Source organism: Trachypithecus francoisi, unplaced genomic scaffold (genome assembly GCF_009764315.1).
Source record: "Trachypithecus francoisi isolate TF-2019V2 unplaced genomic scaffold, Tfra_2.0 Lachesis_group20, whole genome shotgun sequence".
Taxonomy (NCBI): Eukaryota; Metazoa; Chordata; class Mammalia; order Primates; family Cercopithecidae; genus Trachypithecus; species Trachypithecus francoisi.
In genome coordinates, this window is record NW_022681466.1 from 54,481,906 (window position 1) to 54,496,070 (window position 14,165).

General features: G+C 47.5%; 1 protein-coding gene across 2 annotated transcripts in view; it reads right to left on the reverse strand.

The window, feature by feature from the left end:
- Positions 1–11,930, reverse strand: part of KIAA0100 (KIAA0100 ortholog) — a 33,119-nt gene extending 21,189 nt beyond the window's left edge. Inside the window, exons 1-16 of one of the 2 annotated variants that reach the window (XM_033181792.1) lie at positions 11,750–11,930; positions 10,819–10,948; positions 10,368–10,417; positions 9,638–9,785; positions 9,340–9,458; positions 9,061–9,121; positions 8,678–8,867; positions 7,022–7,145; positions 6,359–6,483; positions 6,036–6,103; positions 5,776–5,921; positions 4,675–4,793; positions 4,403–4,566; positions 3,986–4,244; positions 3,113–3,318; positions 369–1,461 (exon numbers count right to left, since the gene is read on the reverse strand). In XM_033181792.1, the coding sequence (XP_033037683.1) occupies positions 369–1,461; positions 3,113–3,318; positions 3,986–4,244; positions 4,403–4,566; positions 4,675–4,793; positions 5,776–5,921; positions 6,036–6,103; positions 6,359–6,483; positions 7,022–7,145; positions 8,678–8,867; positions 9,061–9,121; positions 9,340–9,458; positions 9,638–9,785; positions 10,368–10,417; positions 10,819–10,948; positions 11,750–11,817 (3,070 nt within the window). In that variant the 5' untranslated portion in view covers positions 11,818–11,930. The remainder of the gene's footprint in view (positions 1–368; positions 1,462–3,112; positions 3,319–3,985; positions 4,245–4,402; positions 4,567–4,674; positions 4,794–5,775; positions 5,922–6,035; positions 6,104–6,358; positions 6,484–7,021; positions 7,146–8,677; positions 8,868–9,060; positions 9,122–9,339; positions 9,459–9,637; positions 9,786–10,367; positions 10,418–10,818; positions 10,949–11,749) is intronic. The other variant, XM_033181793.1, reaches the window with a different exon arrangement.
- Positions 11,931–14,165: the final 2,235 nt, after the last annotated feature.

Genomic DNA, 14,165 nt, shown 5'->3' on the forward strand with positions numbered 1-14,165 from the left:
CTCACCACTATTTTACCCATCTGTATCTACAAAGTCAATTGAGGGAACAAGGGCAGGCAGTTGACAGCAAGCTGAAAAATGACAGTGACCCTGGAGCAGAAGGTTAAGGGCATAGCACTGAGATCCAAGAGACACAATAATCTTAAAGATGACTGTGTTAGCTTTCCCTTTATGTTAGATAAGCAATTTCAGGGTGAAATTTAGGAACAAAGGAACGGAAGAGAAGCCCACCCATCCCACTCCACCCATCCAAAACAGCACAGTTCCCAATATAACCATATAACCTAGTTCGTCTGAAATCACTCAGAGAGCTCCCTAGAGCTAAGTGGGCAAACACGGGGTCTGCAAATAAGGGAAACACTACTTACCCAGAAAGGTCTTGACATTGCACTTGAGCATTCGACACCACTGAATGACAAGATCTACTCCCTCAGGGGGAAAAGGGCTGCCTGGATCAAGCTCTTGAACCTGTTCTACCACATGCTCAGGACCATGGAAAGAGGCATCTGCCAGAGCTACCAGCTCTAGCCCTGCTAAGCTCCAAGTGAGCAGTGCCCGGCGCATGGGTGTGTTGCCATAGAGACGACGGGAACGCTGGATGTAGATTTCAATGTTTTTGCGTTCCAAAGAGGCATAGAGCTCCTCAATTTTGCGGGCAGGCAATAACTCCCCATGCTGCTTCCGAAGGGCGGCCACTTTGGCATCCAGTAGCTGCAGTCTTTTGGCACTCTCCTTACTTTCATCCTTCATCAGCTCATAGTTATCATGAAGTTTCACCTCAAAAATATCATCCAAGAAAACCCATGAGAAGTGCTGAACCTTTAAGAGTAGATCAGGTGGGAGCGGGACAGGGCCTGGAGAGGCCCAAGCATGAGTCCCTCGATGCAGTCCCTTCAGCCACTTCTGAACTCCCACAGCCTCATCTAGAGTTCGAGAAAAGTCATACTGATAAGGAAACTCCACTGAGACTGAGCCAAGGGAGAGAAGCCAAACACGGTTCCGAAGGGTCTGCAGCGCAGGGAAGGGGTTCCGGTGGAGGATCATCTCTTCCAGCTCAGGCAGCAGCTGTACCTCCACCTCCTTGAAGTTGAAGATACTATTGCCATCAAAGCCAGCTGCCAGCTCTGGACAGTATGCCTGCAAGGAACCTCCATGCCGGCTCAGTGACACATTCTCTGCAGCCAGGGTAATGAACTTGTCCTCAGCTACAAAAGCTGTGAGTTTGGCTGTGCTCACCTCCAGGGTTAGGTTTAGCAGCCGCTTTGGGGGTAATGGTTCAGGGGCACGGCCTTCTAGCTCAGAAGTGGTTCCTGAAGTCTCTAGTGCAAGGGATGGTACAGTCTCAGGAAACACAGTGGCTCTTAGTAGGTCTCGGCACTGTAGAGTGGCCAGGATATGCTGGTACAGGTACATGTGATCTGGGGGACTCCAAAGTAAGGTCAGCCCTGCACCACACTGAACCTTTAGGGAGCAGAAGAAAAGGATCTGTCAATTACCATGTCATGAAACAATAGAGATGGCAAGGATTATGACACATGCATACCTGGCTCAAGAACCATCTCCACCCAGAAGTTATTCCTGAGTAACCACATTAATTACTGCCTTGCTTTGTTCCTGTCAGCACCAACGTGCTGAGCTAACAGTTGTTAGTGTCTTACATTTAAGAGCACTTAACACTTTTCAAGTTCTCCTCAACTGGATTCTAAATTGTCTGAAAATAGAGACCATGTGTTTTCATTCTTTGGTATCTACCATAGTACACTTAGTACAGACAGCAGGCACTCAATAAATCATCTGCCTTCATGTTTCTGCTTATGAGTTACCCTTCTATCAGCAACTACACTGTCTAGTAACCACCGCAACAGTCAACTTGAAAATTTCATGAATTGATTGCATCAATTTAATTCTCAAAATATAGTATAATAAAGTACTGAGCACACAAGTCAATATGACAGCTGACTTATGTAAAAATATGCATCAAGGAGGGAGTAGTGTCTTTGTCAGCTTGAAAAACAAAGTCAGGGGCCGGGCGCGGTGGCTCACGCCTGTAATCCCAGCACTTTGGGAGACTGAGGCGGGTGGATCACGAGGTCAGAAGATCAAGACTATCCTGGCTAACATGGTGAAACCTCGTCTCTACTAAAAAAATACAAAAAATTAGCCGGGAGTGGTGGCAGGCGCCTGTAGTCCCAGCTGCTCGGGAGGCTGAGGCAGGAGAATGGTGTGAACCCGGGAGGCGGAGCTTGCAGTGAGCTGAGATCGCACCACTGCTCTCCAGCCTGGGCAACACAGAGAAACTCCGTCTCAAAAATAAAATAAATAAATAAAAATAAAAAATAAAAACAAAGTCAGTTCTGAATAGCTAAGTGGACAGAGAAAAGTAAAATTCCAGGATAGAAAATTTTCAAGTTCTAGTCTCTAAAAAGGAAACTCTTCAGTTTCCAAAGGTGAAGTCTGACAAAGAAGAAAACGCCCACCCTCCTAAGAGGGTCCCATGTCCATCTGTTACCCTGAGGATAAAGATACTGGAAAGCCTCTCAAAACCTGCCACTGCCTCTATCGTCTGACTCCTTCCAGTCTTTTGATGGGCTGAGGGCTTCAGCAAAATGACACCAGATCATTATTTTTAAAAAGCCCCTTATTTTTCAGAGATGCATAGTGAAACATTTATAGTTGAAATTATATATGTCTGATACCTACTTATCTACTTCAAAATAATCCCAGAGCCTGAGGCAGGGGAAATTGGTGGGAGTATAATTAAAAGAAATTGGTCATGAATTGGTAATTATTGAATCTTGGTATATGAAGCTTATATATTCTCTCTAGTTTTGCATGTATTTTAAATTCCACAAAAAGTTAAAAACATAAGAGTTACAAAAAATCACAACATGAGTTAAAAAGAGAGGCTGGGCGTGGTGGCTCACACCTGTAATCCCAGCACTTTCGAAGGCCAAGATAGGAGGACTGTTTGAGCCCAGCAGTTTAAGACCAGTCTGGGCAACATGTGAGACTCTGTTTTGGGAAAAGACAAGAAAAAAAAAAAAAAAGACAGAGAAAGGGTCTAAGCTGAGGGAAAAACCAGCCTGGCCCCTCCTCTCCACAGGAACATTACCTCCAGAGAGCGGATGCTGCTGTGATAGGTGATGGAGATCATGGAAAGGCTGAGCACCGGGGTAGGGATGTCAGGGGCCTTGCAACAGGGTTGCATCTTTTCCATGACTGATTTCACCAGCGCTAACACAAGTCCTTGAATTCCCACAGTGGAGGTCTCTGCACTGCCCAGGATAGTCAGGGTGTCCAGTCGTACCTCTGAAGCACCTAACAACCAGAAACCATGTCAGTCTTGGTTCCCAGCTCTCAAAGGGCAACAAAAGTCCTCACTCGCCTTTCTCACTTATTCCCTTAATTATCTTTATTCCTCATGCCTCCCGAAGTTCATTCCTTAGGTTTTAAGGAAACTTTCCCTTTCCTCTCTTAACCTAACTGGATTTGGCAGAGCCAAAGAAGTTCCTTAACTCCTACAAATTGCACAGAGACATACCATTTACTCTCTAGAACTAAACACACAAGGAAATAAAAAGCTATATGGATCTCTCTTGACTAGATTAAGGCTGTCTTTTTATGTCTTGTTTAGTACTTGCCTTTCATAAGCCCTTAAGAAATATCAAGAAGCCTGATATTTATGCAAGACTTTCACGCATCTTGTGCCTCTAATTCAGAAAAATTCCAGCTCAGCAGCTTCATCAAATGAGAAGGAGCAGACTAAACCAACATAATCTGCTTAGGTTACACACTACACACTTCAGTATATTTATTTACTTATTTTATTTTATTTTTTGGAGACAGAATCTCCCTCTTTTGCCCAGGATAGAGTGCAGTGACACCATCTCAGCTCACTGCAAACTCTGCCTCCCAGGTTGAAGTGATTTTCCTGCCTCAGTCTCCCAAGTAGCACACTTCAGCATAGACTCCTTGTCCCACTTACCAACCAAGGCAGAAAGGGTGAACAAGTTCATGTCTTCGACCTTCAAGTCCACTTTCCACAGTAATGACACAGATTCCCCAAATGAAGAGTGCCTAGAGACAGCTGACTTCCCAGATTGTGGACCCACCAGGGATAAGATACGAGACAGACACTGGGCACAGGTATCTGATGCTTCCACCTGAAGTCCTCGAATGGTACAATCAAGAAAGAGGGTATCTGACTGGGTGCTGGACAGGCCCAGAGGCTGGTTATAGCTACCCTAGAGAAGAAGCAGACCGATCCCATTAGAAGTATGGAGGCGCACAGTTTTATAATTCCCTAATACACTTCCTGCTGCCAAAAGGATGCTCAGTGCTCTGATGCATGACAGGATGAGGAAAGCTGTGCAGGCCCCTATTCACCAAAGCCCCCACCTACCTGTAGTGTGAAGGAGTCCAGAACAAGTGCCTCACCCCAAACATGCATATTGGGTGGGTGTGGTGCCCGCTGAATGTGGGAGTCACTGCCCACACGCCAGCAGAGGTGGTCCACAGTCAGGACACCCCGCTGATGGATGCTTTGTGGCCTGAGGTGCTGGTAATCTGAACAAAAGTGAGAAAGAGGGATTGCATGGAACCACTGTGGCCATGAATTGGGCCTAGCTGCATTAATGGACAGATTCTTGTTCCTTTTCCATCTGAGAGCCTTACCCAGAGAGATAGAATTGAATCCCAAGGCAAAAGGCGGTGTATCTCCAAGCTGAATGGAAATGTTGACATTGGAGATGGAGGTGCTAAAGATGATGGGAGCCAGGATTTGGGGGAAGGTTCTGCATAGGGACAAGACATCATTGTTTGGTAAGAAAAGAACTGCAGCTTCCTATCATGGAACAGTTTCTGAAGCTCTTAAAATCAGAGTGAGAATTTAGAGTTTTATTGTGATTCTTAGGATGGGATACACCTAGAAGATAAAAGGCTGAACTCATCAGTTTATTGCTACTCTTAACGGTAATCTGCAGGAACCCCAGAAAGATATTAGGTTGACTCACATAAAATTGTCATTTTCATAGGCCAAATACAATGAACACCAGCAATATCATATGCTTGAACCTAAAATAACCAAGAAGCATCACTTTTTTTTTTTTTTTTGAGACGGAGTCTCGCTCTGCCGCCCGGCCTGGAGTGCACTGGCCGGATCTCAGCTCACTGCAAGCTCCGCCTCCCGGGTTTACCGCCATTCTCCTGCCTCAGCCTCCCCAGTAGCTAGGACTACAGGCGCCAGCCACCTCGCCCGGCTAGCTTTTTGTATTTTTTAGTAGAGACGGGGTTTCACCGTGTTAGCCAGGATGGTCTCGAACTCCTGACCTCATGATTCGCCCGTCTCGGCCTCCCAAAGTGCTGGGATTACAGGCTTGAGCCACCGCGCCTGGCCAGAAGCATCACTTCTAAACCATAACCTTAAGTTCTCTGTGCAGCACAATAGAAGCACTACACAAAGACATGACTGCCACCTTACAATCTAAGGCAGACAAGACAAAGACATTCCTTATCATTTAAGTTCAGTTCAACAAACATTTATTTTGTATAAAACACTATGCTAAGCACCAAGGACATAAAAACAAAGAGGACAACATTCTGCCATCAAGGAGTCTAGTCTAATAGGAAAGATACATAAAACAGGATTGCTGTTGAGACTCAGATTTGAGGAGGTCAAACAACCAAATACATATTTAACACAAGATGCCACTTTGGACCAAAAGAATCCCAGGGAATCCAACTGATAAGATGGTGGCTGAAAAAGATCAGACTGACCTTTTTTTCCTTTGCTTAAGAACAGGTGAACTTGACCCTTGGGTTTCCAGTGTTAGCAGGTGCAGCCAGTGAGAGAATTCCTGGTGCCGGTAGTGAATGATGCAAGTATTCAGAACTAGGGAGGCTGAGAGGTCAATGGTGGTCACCTGAAATAAGAAGACCAGAACTGTGGGCTTGGGTTTTATTTCACAAACTCATAATGAAATAATGTAGCGGGAAAGTAGAGAAAGGAACAATTCTTGGTACCACAATCATCACACCTGCACATTAGCCTTGAGGGAGCTGAGGCAGACAATGCGCTGGCGACTCTGGGACAGCAACAACCCATCTGTAAAAGGCGAGAGGACAGATCAGAGGAGAGCACTGGAAGGGCAAGAGAAACTGGGAGAGGGTCAGAAGCCAGCAAAGGGATAAACAGACTGTCATCAAAACTTGTGAGCTGGAGCTATTTCCTCTCAGTATGTTCCCTCCTTCCGCTCCCCAGTTACACTGAGATTAGATTAAGGAGTCCACATGGGGCATGAGCAAAGAGAGTACCTAGTCCTCCCATTCTCGCTCAGTACCAGTACCCCGACCCATGAACCTTCCAGCAGGAGTTCAGTGCTCATCTGTGCCATATCAGAGTTTGCTGTGAAGCTTCGAAGAGGCAGCTGATCCTCATCACGGTGGTACAGGAACTGCAGCAGCTTCAGAGTCCAAGTCAGGTGCCTGGACCGAGAAAGATTCTGGCTCAGGAAGATGCGACATGCCATTCCTACTTATTTTATTTTTATTTTTTAAAAATAATTATTTTTTGGCCGGTGCAGTGGCTCATGCCTGTAATCCCAGCACTTTGGAAGACCAAGGCAGGGGGATCACGAGGTCAGCAGACCGAGACCAGCCTGGCCAACACAGTGAAACCCCACCTCTACTAAAATACAAAAAATTAGCCGGGCATGGTGGCACGCGCCTATAGTCCCAGCTACTTGGGAGGCTGAGACAGGAGAATTGCTTGAACCTGGGAGGCGTAGGTTGCAGTAAGCCAAGATCGGACCACTATACTCAGGCCTGGGCAACAGGGCGAGACTCCATCTCAAAACTAGTAATAATTTTTTTTTTTTTATTCTTCCCACACTACATGGATGTAACCATTTCTACTTCCTTTCTCCCCATAGACAAGCTCAGCAACTACTAGGCTGGTTATAGAGATACCATCATACAGCCCCCACTATCACTCTCCCATCTTCTGTGTCGGGAGAGACCTCACCTCTTTTGACTATTCATGGACAATACCACGCTTGTGTTCTCCATCTTAACCTTGACCTGGTCTGGCAGCTGCTGGAGGAGGAATAGGCCAGGCAGAGTAGGCTCAACCAAGTCCTCTGTCACCTCTGAAAACATGAATGAATAACACAAGAACCATCAATTCTTTTTTTTTTTTTTTTTTTTTTTGTTGAGACGGGGTCTCGCTCTGTCGCCCAGGCTGGAGTGCAGTGGCCAGATCTCAGCTCACTGCAAGCTCCGCCTCCCAGGTTTACGCCATTCTCCTGCCTCAGCCTCCCGAGTAGCTGGGACTACAGGCGCCCGCCACCTCGCCTGGCTAGTTTTTTTTTTTTTTAGTAGAGACGGGGTTTCACCGTGTTAGCCAGGATGGTCTCGATCTCCTGACCTCGTGATCCGCCCGTCTCGGCCTCCCAAAGTGCTGGGATTACAGGCTTGAGCCACCGCGCCCGGCCTAAGAACCATCAATTCTTAACACTTTCAATTCTCCCGAAATGCCCTGGCCTCTATGGCCAAATCCTCCCACATAAAGTAGGCTAAGCAAATGCCTAAGCTGGATGGACCACAAGGCGAATGCCCCAGAGATCCAGGCACCTGCTGTACTTCTCCAGTCTCTAAAAACCTAAGGAGTACAAGGAGCAGGTTGGTAAATGAAAAGAATGTGGACCTTAAGCCAAATAATTTAAATCTCATTTTTACTACTGACTAGCTGTATGACTTCAGTCAAGTTACCTAGCTAACCTTCCTAGGCTTTTAGTTTCCTTATTTGTGAAGTGCTGAGGATTTAGTGAGAGAATATACAGTCATCCCTTGGTGTCCTTGGAGCTTTGGTTCCACGACCCCCTGCAGATACCAAAGTCTGCACATACTCAAGTCCAGCAGTTGTCCCTATGGGAACTCGTGTATATAGAAAGTCAGCCCTCCATATCAGTGAGTTTCATATCCTGCAAATATTGCATTTTCCATTCACATTTGGTTGTGGATGCAGAACACACACATATGCAGAGCCAACTGTATTTACTGAAAAAAATCCACATATAAGTGGATCCACACAGCTCAAACCTGTGTTGTTCAATGGTCAACTGTATATAAAACACATAGTACGAGGCTGGGCACGATGGCTCACGCCTGTAATCCCAGCACTTTGGGAGGCAGAGGTGGGTGGATCACGAGGTCAGGAGATCGAGACCATCCTGGCTAACACGGTGAAACCCCGTCTCTGCTAAAAAATACAAAAATTAGCCAGGCATGGTGGCAGGCGCCTGTAATCCCAGCTACTCAGGAGACTGAGGCAGGAGAATTGCTTGAACCCAGAAGGTAGAGGTTGCAGTGAGCCGAGATCATGTCACTGCACTCTAGCCTGGCGAGAGAGCAAGACTCCGTCTTTAAAAAAAAAAAAAAAAAAGAAAGAAAAAAAAAAACACCCATAGTACAAGCCTAACTCATGACAGGTGCCCACTCAGTGTTAGTTCTGCCACTCAGCACAAGCAAATGCCCTATTTCCTCTAATTATCCTTACGGTCAAAGTTCATGGTGACTAGTGAATCACATCTAAGTAAGTAGTGAGACCACTATTTTTTTCTACTTCCAAAACAATCCCTGAGAACAAGGCCATCAAGAAGGTCAATGACTGGGGCTTTACCTGAACAGGGAACAGGCTTAGATGCTAGGCTTGGGCCCTGGCACAGCAATTGGCTCTGGAAGAGGCCCTCATGCAGCTCAGCATGGAGTGTCCACACATCCACAGTGATAGCCGTGAGATGCCGACTGCTAATGCCCACCTTGAGACACAGGTCCACGGCCAGTGAGAGCTCCACTAGGCAGGTGTCTTCCTGTGGGGATGATAAGCCTCTAAGGTGTATGTAAGAAGGTTTGGAAGTTTTAGGTCAAAATGTGATCTGGAACACTGGGTACTGACTTGAGGGAACCCCCTAAGGTCACAGAACCCAGAATACAAGCCCTAAGCTCCTTTACACTTTATGCCCAGGAGGAAATGAGGCATCTGAACGATCATGGTATACTTACCAGCTGACCACTCTTTAGAACTTTGCTGTTGATCTTACATAAGCTCACCTCACAGATGAGCCTGGGAAAGGAAAAAAATTAGAGCACTTGGCCCCTTTCCTCACCATTTACCTCCAGTCAAGCTCTGTTGGCTAGAAGGGACAAAGCAAGTGGAAATGTCTAATCTTAGCATCTCCTCAAAACTGCACAGAATGAGAACTTAAAACCTTGATAAGGAGGCCCTGAAGCAACTCTAAGGCAAGAATGGGACGGCTAGATCCTCTGCTCCCCGGTGCTTACCTTTTCCCATCACTATCCAAAAGAAATCTGCTTCTACTGATCTGAATATGCCATAAGGACTCAGAAGTATCCACCTTGAGAACCATGATGTTTATAGCATCTACATGAATGGAGAATAGCTGGAAGGAAGAAGCAAGGATGAATAATAATGAACATTAAGGAACTGCCCTTCCCTTCCAGATGAGAAAGAGGGGCAGCTCTTAGCATTATGCCCTAAAAATAGTAGAAAAATCTACCCATAACTCCAAAGCCAACCATGCCAAAGTACAGTCCAGGACAGTGGGAGAAGTTGTCTCACTTGGCAGAAGATCTTCAATAAGGATGGGCTGAAGGACAGTTCCTTTTGATCCACCCCAGCGCTCTGGGAGAATGGGGCAGACAGGCCAGAAACTTTCTGTAGGTCCGTTCTGATACGCACTTCTCCAAAGCACAATGCCACATAGTGTCTGCCCAGAAGAGAAATATCTCACTGCCACTAGGTCCATCCCTCCCATAGCAATCTATTCCCCACCCTCACATGCACTTTCTCATCCTTCCTAGAAATATAGCTCAAATCACAGAGATCAGTTTCATAGCAGTTATCAATATCTGTCTCACTTTGGGAGGCCGAGACGGGTGGATCACGAGGTCAGGAGATCGAGACCATCCTGGCTAACACGGTGAAACCCTGTCTCTACTAAAAATACAAAAAACTAGCCGGGCGAGGTGGCGGGCGCCTGTAGTCCCAGCTACTCCGGAGGCTGAGGCAGGAGAATGGCGTGAACCCGGGAGGCGGAGCTTGCAGTGAGCTGAGATCCGGCCACTGCACTCCAGCCCGGGCGACAGAGCAAGACTCCGTCTCAAAAAAAAAAAAAAAAAAAAAAAAAAAAATCTGTCTCACAAGATAATGGCACCCAGGCTAACAGGAAGACTTCAGCAACACCTCCCTTCCTCCTTGGATTGTGAGGCCTCTGTAGAAGAGTCTCACTCTGCAAACACCAACTCCAAAATACTCCTTTAGGGGAGAAGTGAAAATATAGGGTACTCACGGAAGATCATGGCTAAGGAGTTTGCTGGAAATCCACAGGTTATCAATTTCCTAAAACAGTGAGGGAGAAAGCTGTGTGCTAGCTGCTAAACAGCAAGGAGCAGCTTGACAAGCCAGGAAAGGTTCTGGATTATTAGAATTTCTCTTTCATAGGCATGTTGCCTTGAATCCCCTCTTAAATTAGAACAGTAAACTCTTCAATTTCCTGTTATCTTTTTTCTGTATCTTTGTTATGTGCCCTGGACACTCTGTGTCCTATAAACATTTTTAACTGAACAATTTGCATCAATCCCAGCATTCTCCAACTAGCTCTAAGATCATCTTGGCAAAGAAATGGCAAGGCTGGCATTAACTAGAAAAGCCACCAGGATTTCTTTTTTAACAATAGGAAATTGAGTTTAAATTCAGTTGGATCAATGCTACACACATATCCAGGGTTTCCCAGAACTCACCACTGTTTGCTGGTGTTGCTGAAACTTAAGACTGACATTCTGGATCCAAAAAAAGCGGAAGGAGCCAATCTTTAGCTCCGCCTGCAGCTTCCGCTGACACCACTTGGTGGCCAACCGGACCACAAGCCACCTGCAGAAAAATTCTTGTTAATTCATAGAACCTTCTTCCAATGATGGTTTCCCTCACCCCTTGCTGGTCGTACAAAGCCTTGCAAAAGGTCGTGTCCTGAAACTGGATCTGAGCAACTCTCCTTTCTTCTAAAGCACCACTCTGTCATATACATTCAGTCACGCTGATCAAGATCCTAGTTCCCGACTGACCCCTCCACCCAGATGAAACCAGAAACTCCACCCTCTAAGTTGAAGACCAAAAAAAAAAAAAATCCTTCAAATTGTTAGAAATCCCAGAGGCAGAGAGAGAAGGCTCCAGCAGGAGTCAAAGCGGAGGCGGCTCTGTTAGTTGTGCCATCACACTCCCTAGAGGGTCTGTCTCCTGTCCCCAGCCTCCAGACAGGTATCCGTGAGAAGGCACTTTGAGGTCAGACCCAGCAGCTCTAATGCTGTTCTCCCCAGACCGATGCTGCAGGTGCCCTTCGCGCTTGGCTAAGAGGACATTCAGGGGCGGGTGGAGGGGGAAAGGGAGGCCACTGAACCAAGCCCCTTCCTCACACTCCTATTCAGTTCCTGGCTTCAGCATTTCCTCAGGCCCCGCCCGCTTCCTTAGTCTCCCCAGCTTGCAGCCCATTCCCAGCAGCTCGGGCCGCACGCCTCCTCGCGATCCCTCCACTCGCCGCGCGCCCCCTCCCTCGACCCTACCCACTCTGCCTCCCGCGCCTCAGTAAGGCGCGCGCCCCCTCCTCAGTCTTTCTTCCTCCTCTCCGCCCCCTCCCTCCCGCCGCCGCCGCCGCCGCCGCAGCTGGGAGCCCCTCACCGGCCTAGAAAGAGGGCGCTAAGCGCAACCAGCAGCAAGACCAACAGCGCGGAGAACAGCAGAGGCATTTAGGTCCGGGTCCGGCCCGGCTTGGCCCAGGCCCCCGCCATGCCGGGCCCCGACGCCGGATCCGCGCAGCGCCGCCGCGGGCCGACCAGCCTCGCGCGCAGGAGAAACGCTGAGCGAGGACGCGTATGTGAGCTCGCGAGCCTCGCCTTCCGCAGCCCGCCAGCCAACCAACGGCCTCCCTCCCCAGCCCTGCCCCGCCCCACGACCCGGCAGGGCCGACGGGCTGCGTGCGCGAGGAGCGGGCGTGGCTCCGCGGGGAGGGCGCAGGGGGAGCCCACCAAAAGCTGACACACGTCCCGGGCGCACTCCGCGGTGACTGGAATCGCGGGGCTCCGGGACCCGCGGGGGTCGGAGTCCGGGCGCACTCCCTGGGCTGGCGGTGGACCTGGCTGACTCATTTCGGTCCGCTGAGCTCACTTTGAGGGGAGTTGGAGTTCGCCTGGCCACTTAGGCCTGGACTCAGGGTTCTGCGTAAGTTACACCCCTGGTCAGACGTGGTAGCACTCCCATCTTATTCAAGATCCTGTTTGAAAATTACTGGGGCAGAAACTAGGAGGTAATTAAAAGGCCTCAAAAATCCCGCCTCATTCCATCCACAGAGAAACCTAATGAGGTGTTTTTTGTTGTTGTTGTTGTTTTTTTTTTGAGACGAGGACTCGCTCCGTTGCCCAATCCGGTCTCGAACTCCTGCAGGCTCAAGGGATCCTCCTGCCTCAGCCTCCTGAGTAGCTCGGACTAAAGACGCGTGTCACGGTTCCTGGCCAATGAGTTTTTACTTCATTTACTGTTTGAATACTGTTCTGGTCAATCTACTTATGGCACGAACTAGGCCCTGATGGAGGAGACGGGAAGATACTACAGAAGTAGTGTATATTGTTCTTGCCCTTTAGCAAATAATAGTTTATCTGGGAAGCAAACATAATTACCTAAAATAGACAATACATAGCTTTGCCTGCTTCCTTCTCTGTAAAATGAGAGAACAGGACAAAGGTCCCTCAGAGTTACTGTGCTGCTAAGGATCAGTATCTGAATGATGGTCTACTGATACAGCACAAGCTAAGGAAATCCTGAGGATTTCAAAATAGGTATTATGATGTAGGTCATGTCTCCTTTCATACCCCTTCACTCCCACGTCCTAATCTCCATATATATCCTTCAAGATTATACTCAGAGCCTCTCTTTTTGGCTCCCTCAGATAAAACACCATTTCATCTTTCACCTGTGTGTTGCCCAAAGTTGCTTTTACTTCTCTGATTGGTTTCCTCCCTTATCTATTCCTCTCATCAGTGATTTCACATCTCCCCAAGAGCTCCAACGCTGTTTCAAGGTCATACACTATATTTGCGTCATCTTCCTTGTAATCTGCAGCCTTCCCCCATAGTATGTCCTCTGGATGGTCTGGGAAGTCCCAATTCACTGAAAACCTCTGTCCAAGTCAAGGAGGGGTGCCGTGCAACACATATCCCTACTCTGGTTCATCTTATCCGATCTGTTTATTGAGCCAAGACTCCTATCACTTCCTTCCTTCTCCCTAGACTGTTACCAGCCCTACTCCCAACCATCTCATAGCCTAAAATGTTGATTTTATCATTTGTCTATTTCTTTCTGGAGAGATCTTAAGGGATCAACACAAGTGAAGTGGAATAAAGGCAGGCAGTTGGGAGTGGGGGTATGGTTGAGGCAACAGTGGAGTTCAACTAATTCATAGCCTCCATTTATTGAGACCACAAATCCTTGTAAAAGAGACCAAGTCTTTTAACGTCACAGGCCATGTTGGGCACAAAAATGGGGTCTCTAAATGTTCAACATTAACAAAGCAAATAGAAAAAACCCCCCCCCCCCCCCCCGAACAAAACCCGGAAGTTTCTAAAAATAAAAACGCCTGCTAGTCACTGAAATTCCAGCAGATGGCAGTCATCTCCGTTCACCAATATCGTGACTGAAAGCTACAGGAGCAAATTTTCTGTAATTGACACGGGAAAGGAGGAAATCAGGTAGGCAGAGGCCAAAAGTGGTTTTCTATCCACCTTTTTGGAGAAATATGTATCTATGTTTGTCCAAAAACCAGGATTTGTTTTCCAAAAGCTAAACACAGTTGTAGTGCACTTAAAAAAACCTGAGTCAGAAACAGCTGGATTCCTATTCCAAAATGATTTATTAGTTTTAAGAATTCAGGCCCGGCGTGGTGGCTCCTGCCTGTAACCCTAGCACTTTGGGAGGCCAAGGTGGGCGGATCACAAGGTCAGGAGTTCAAGACCAGCCTGGCCAATATGGTGAAACCCCGTCTCTACTAAAAACACAAAAATTAGTCAGGTGTGGTGGCGGGAGCCTGTAGTCCCAGCTACTC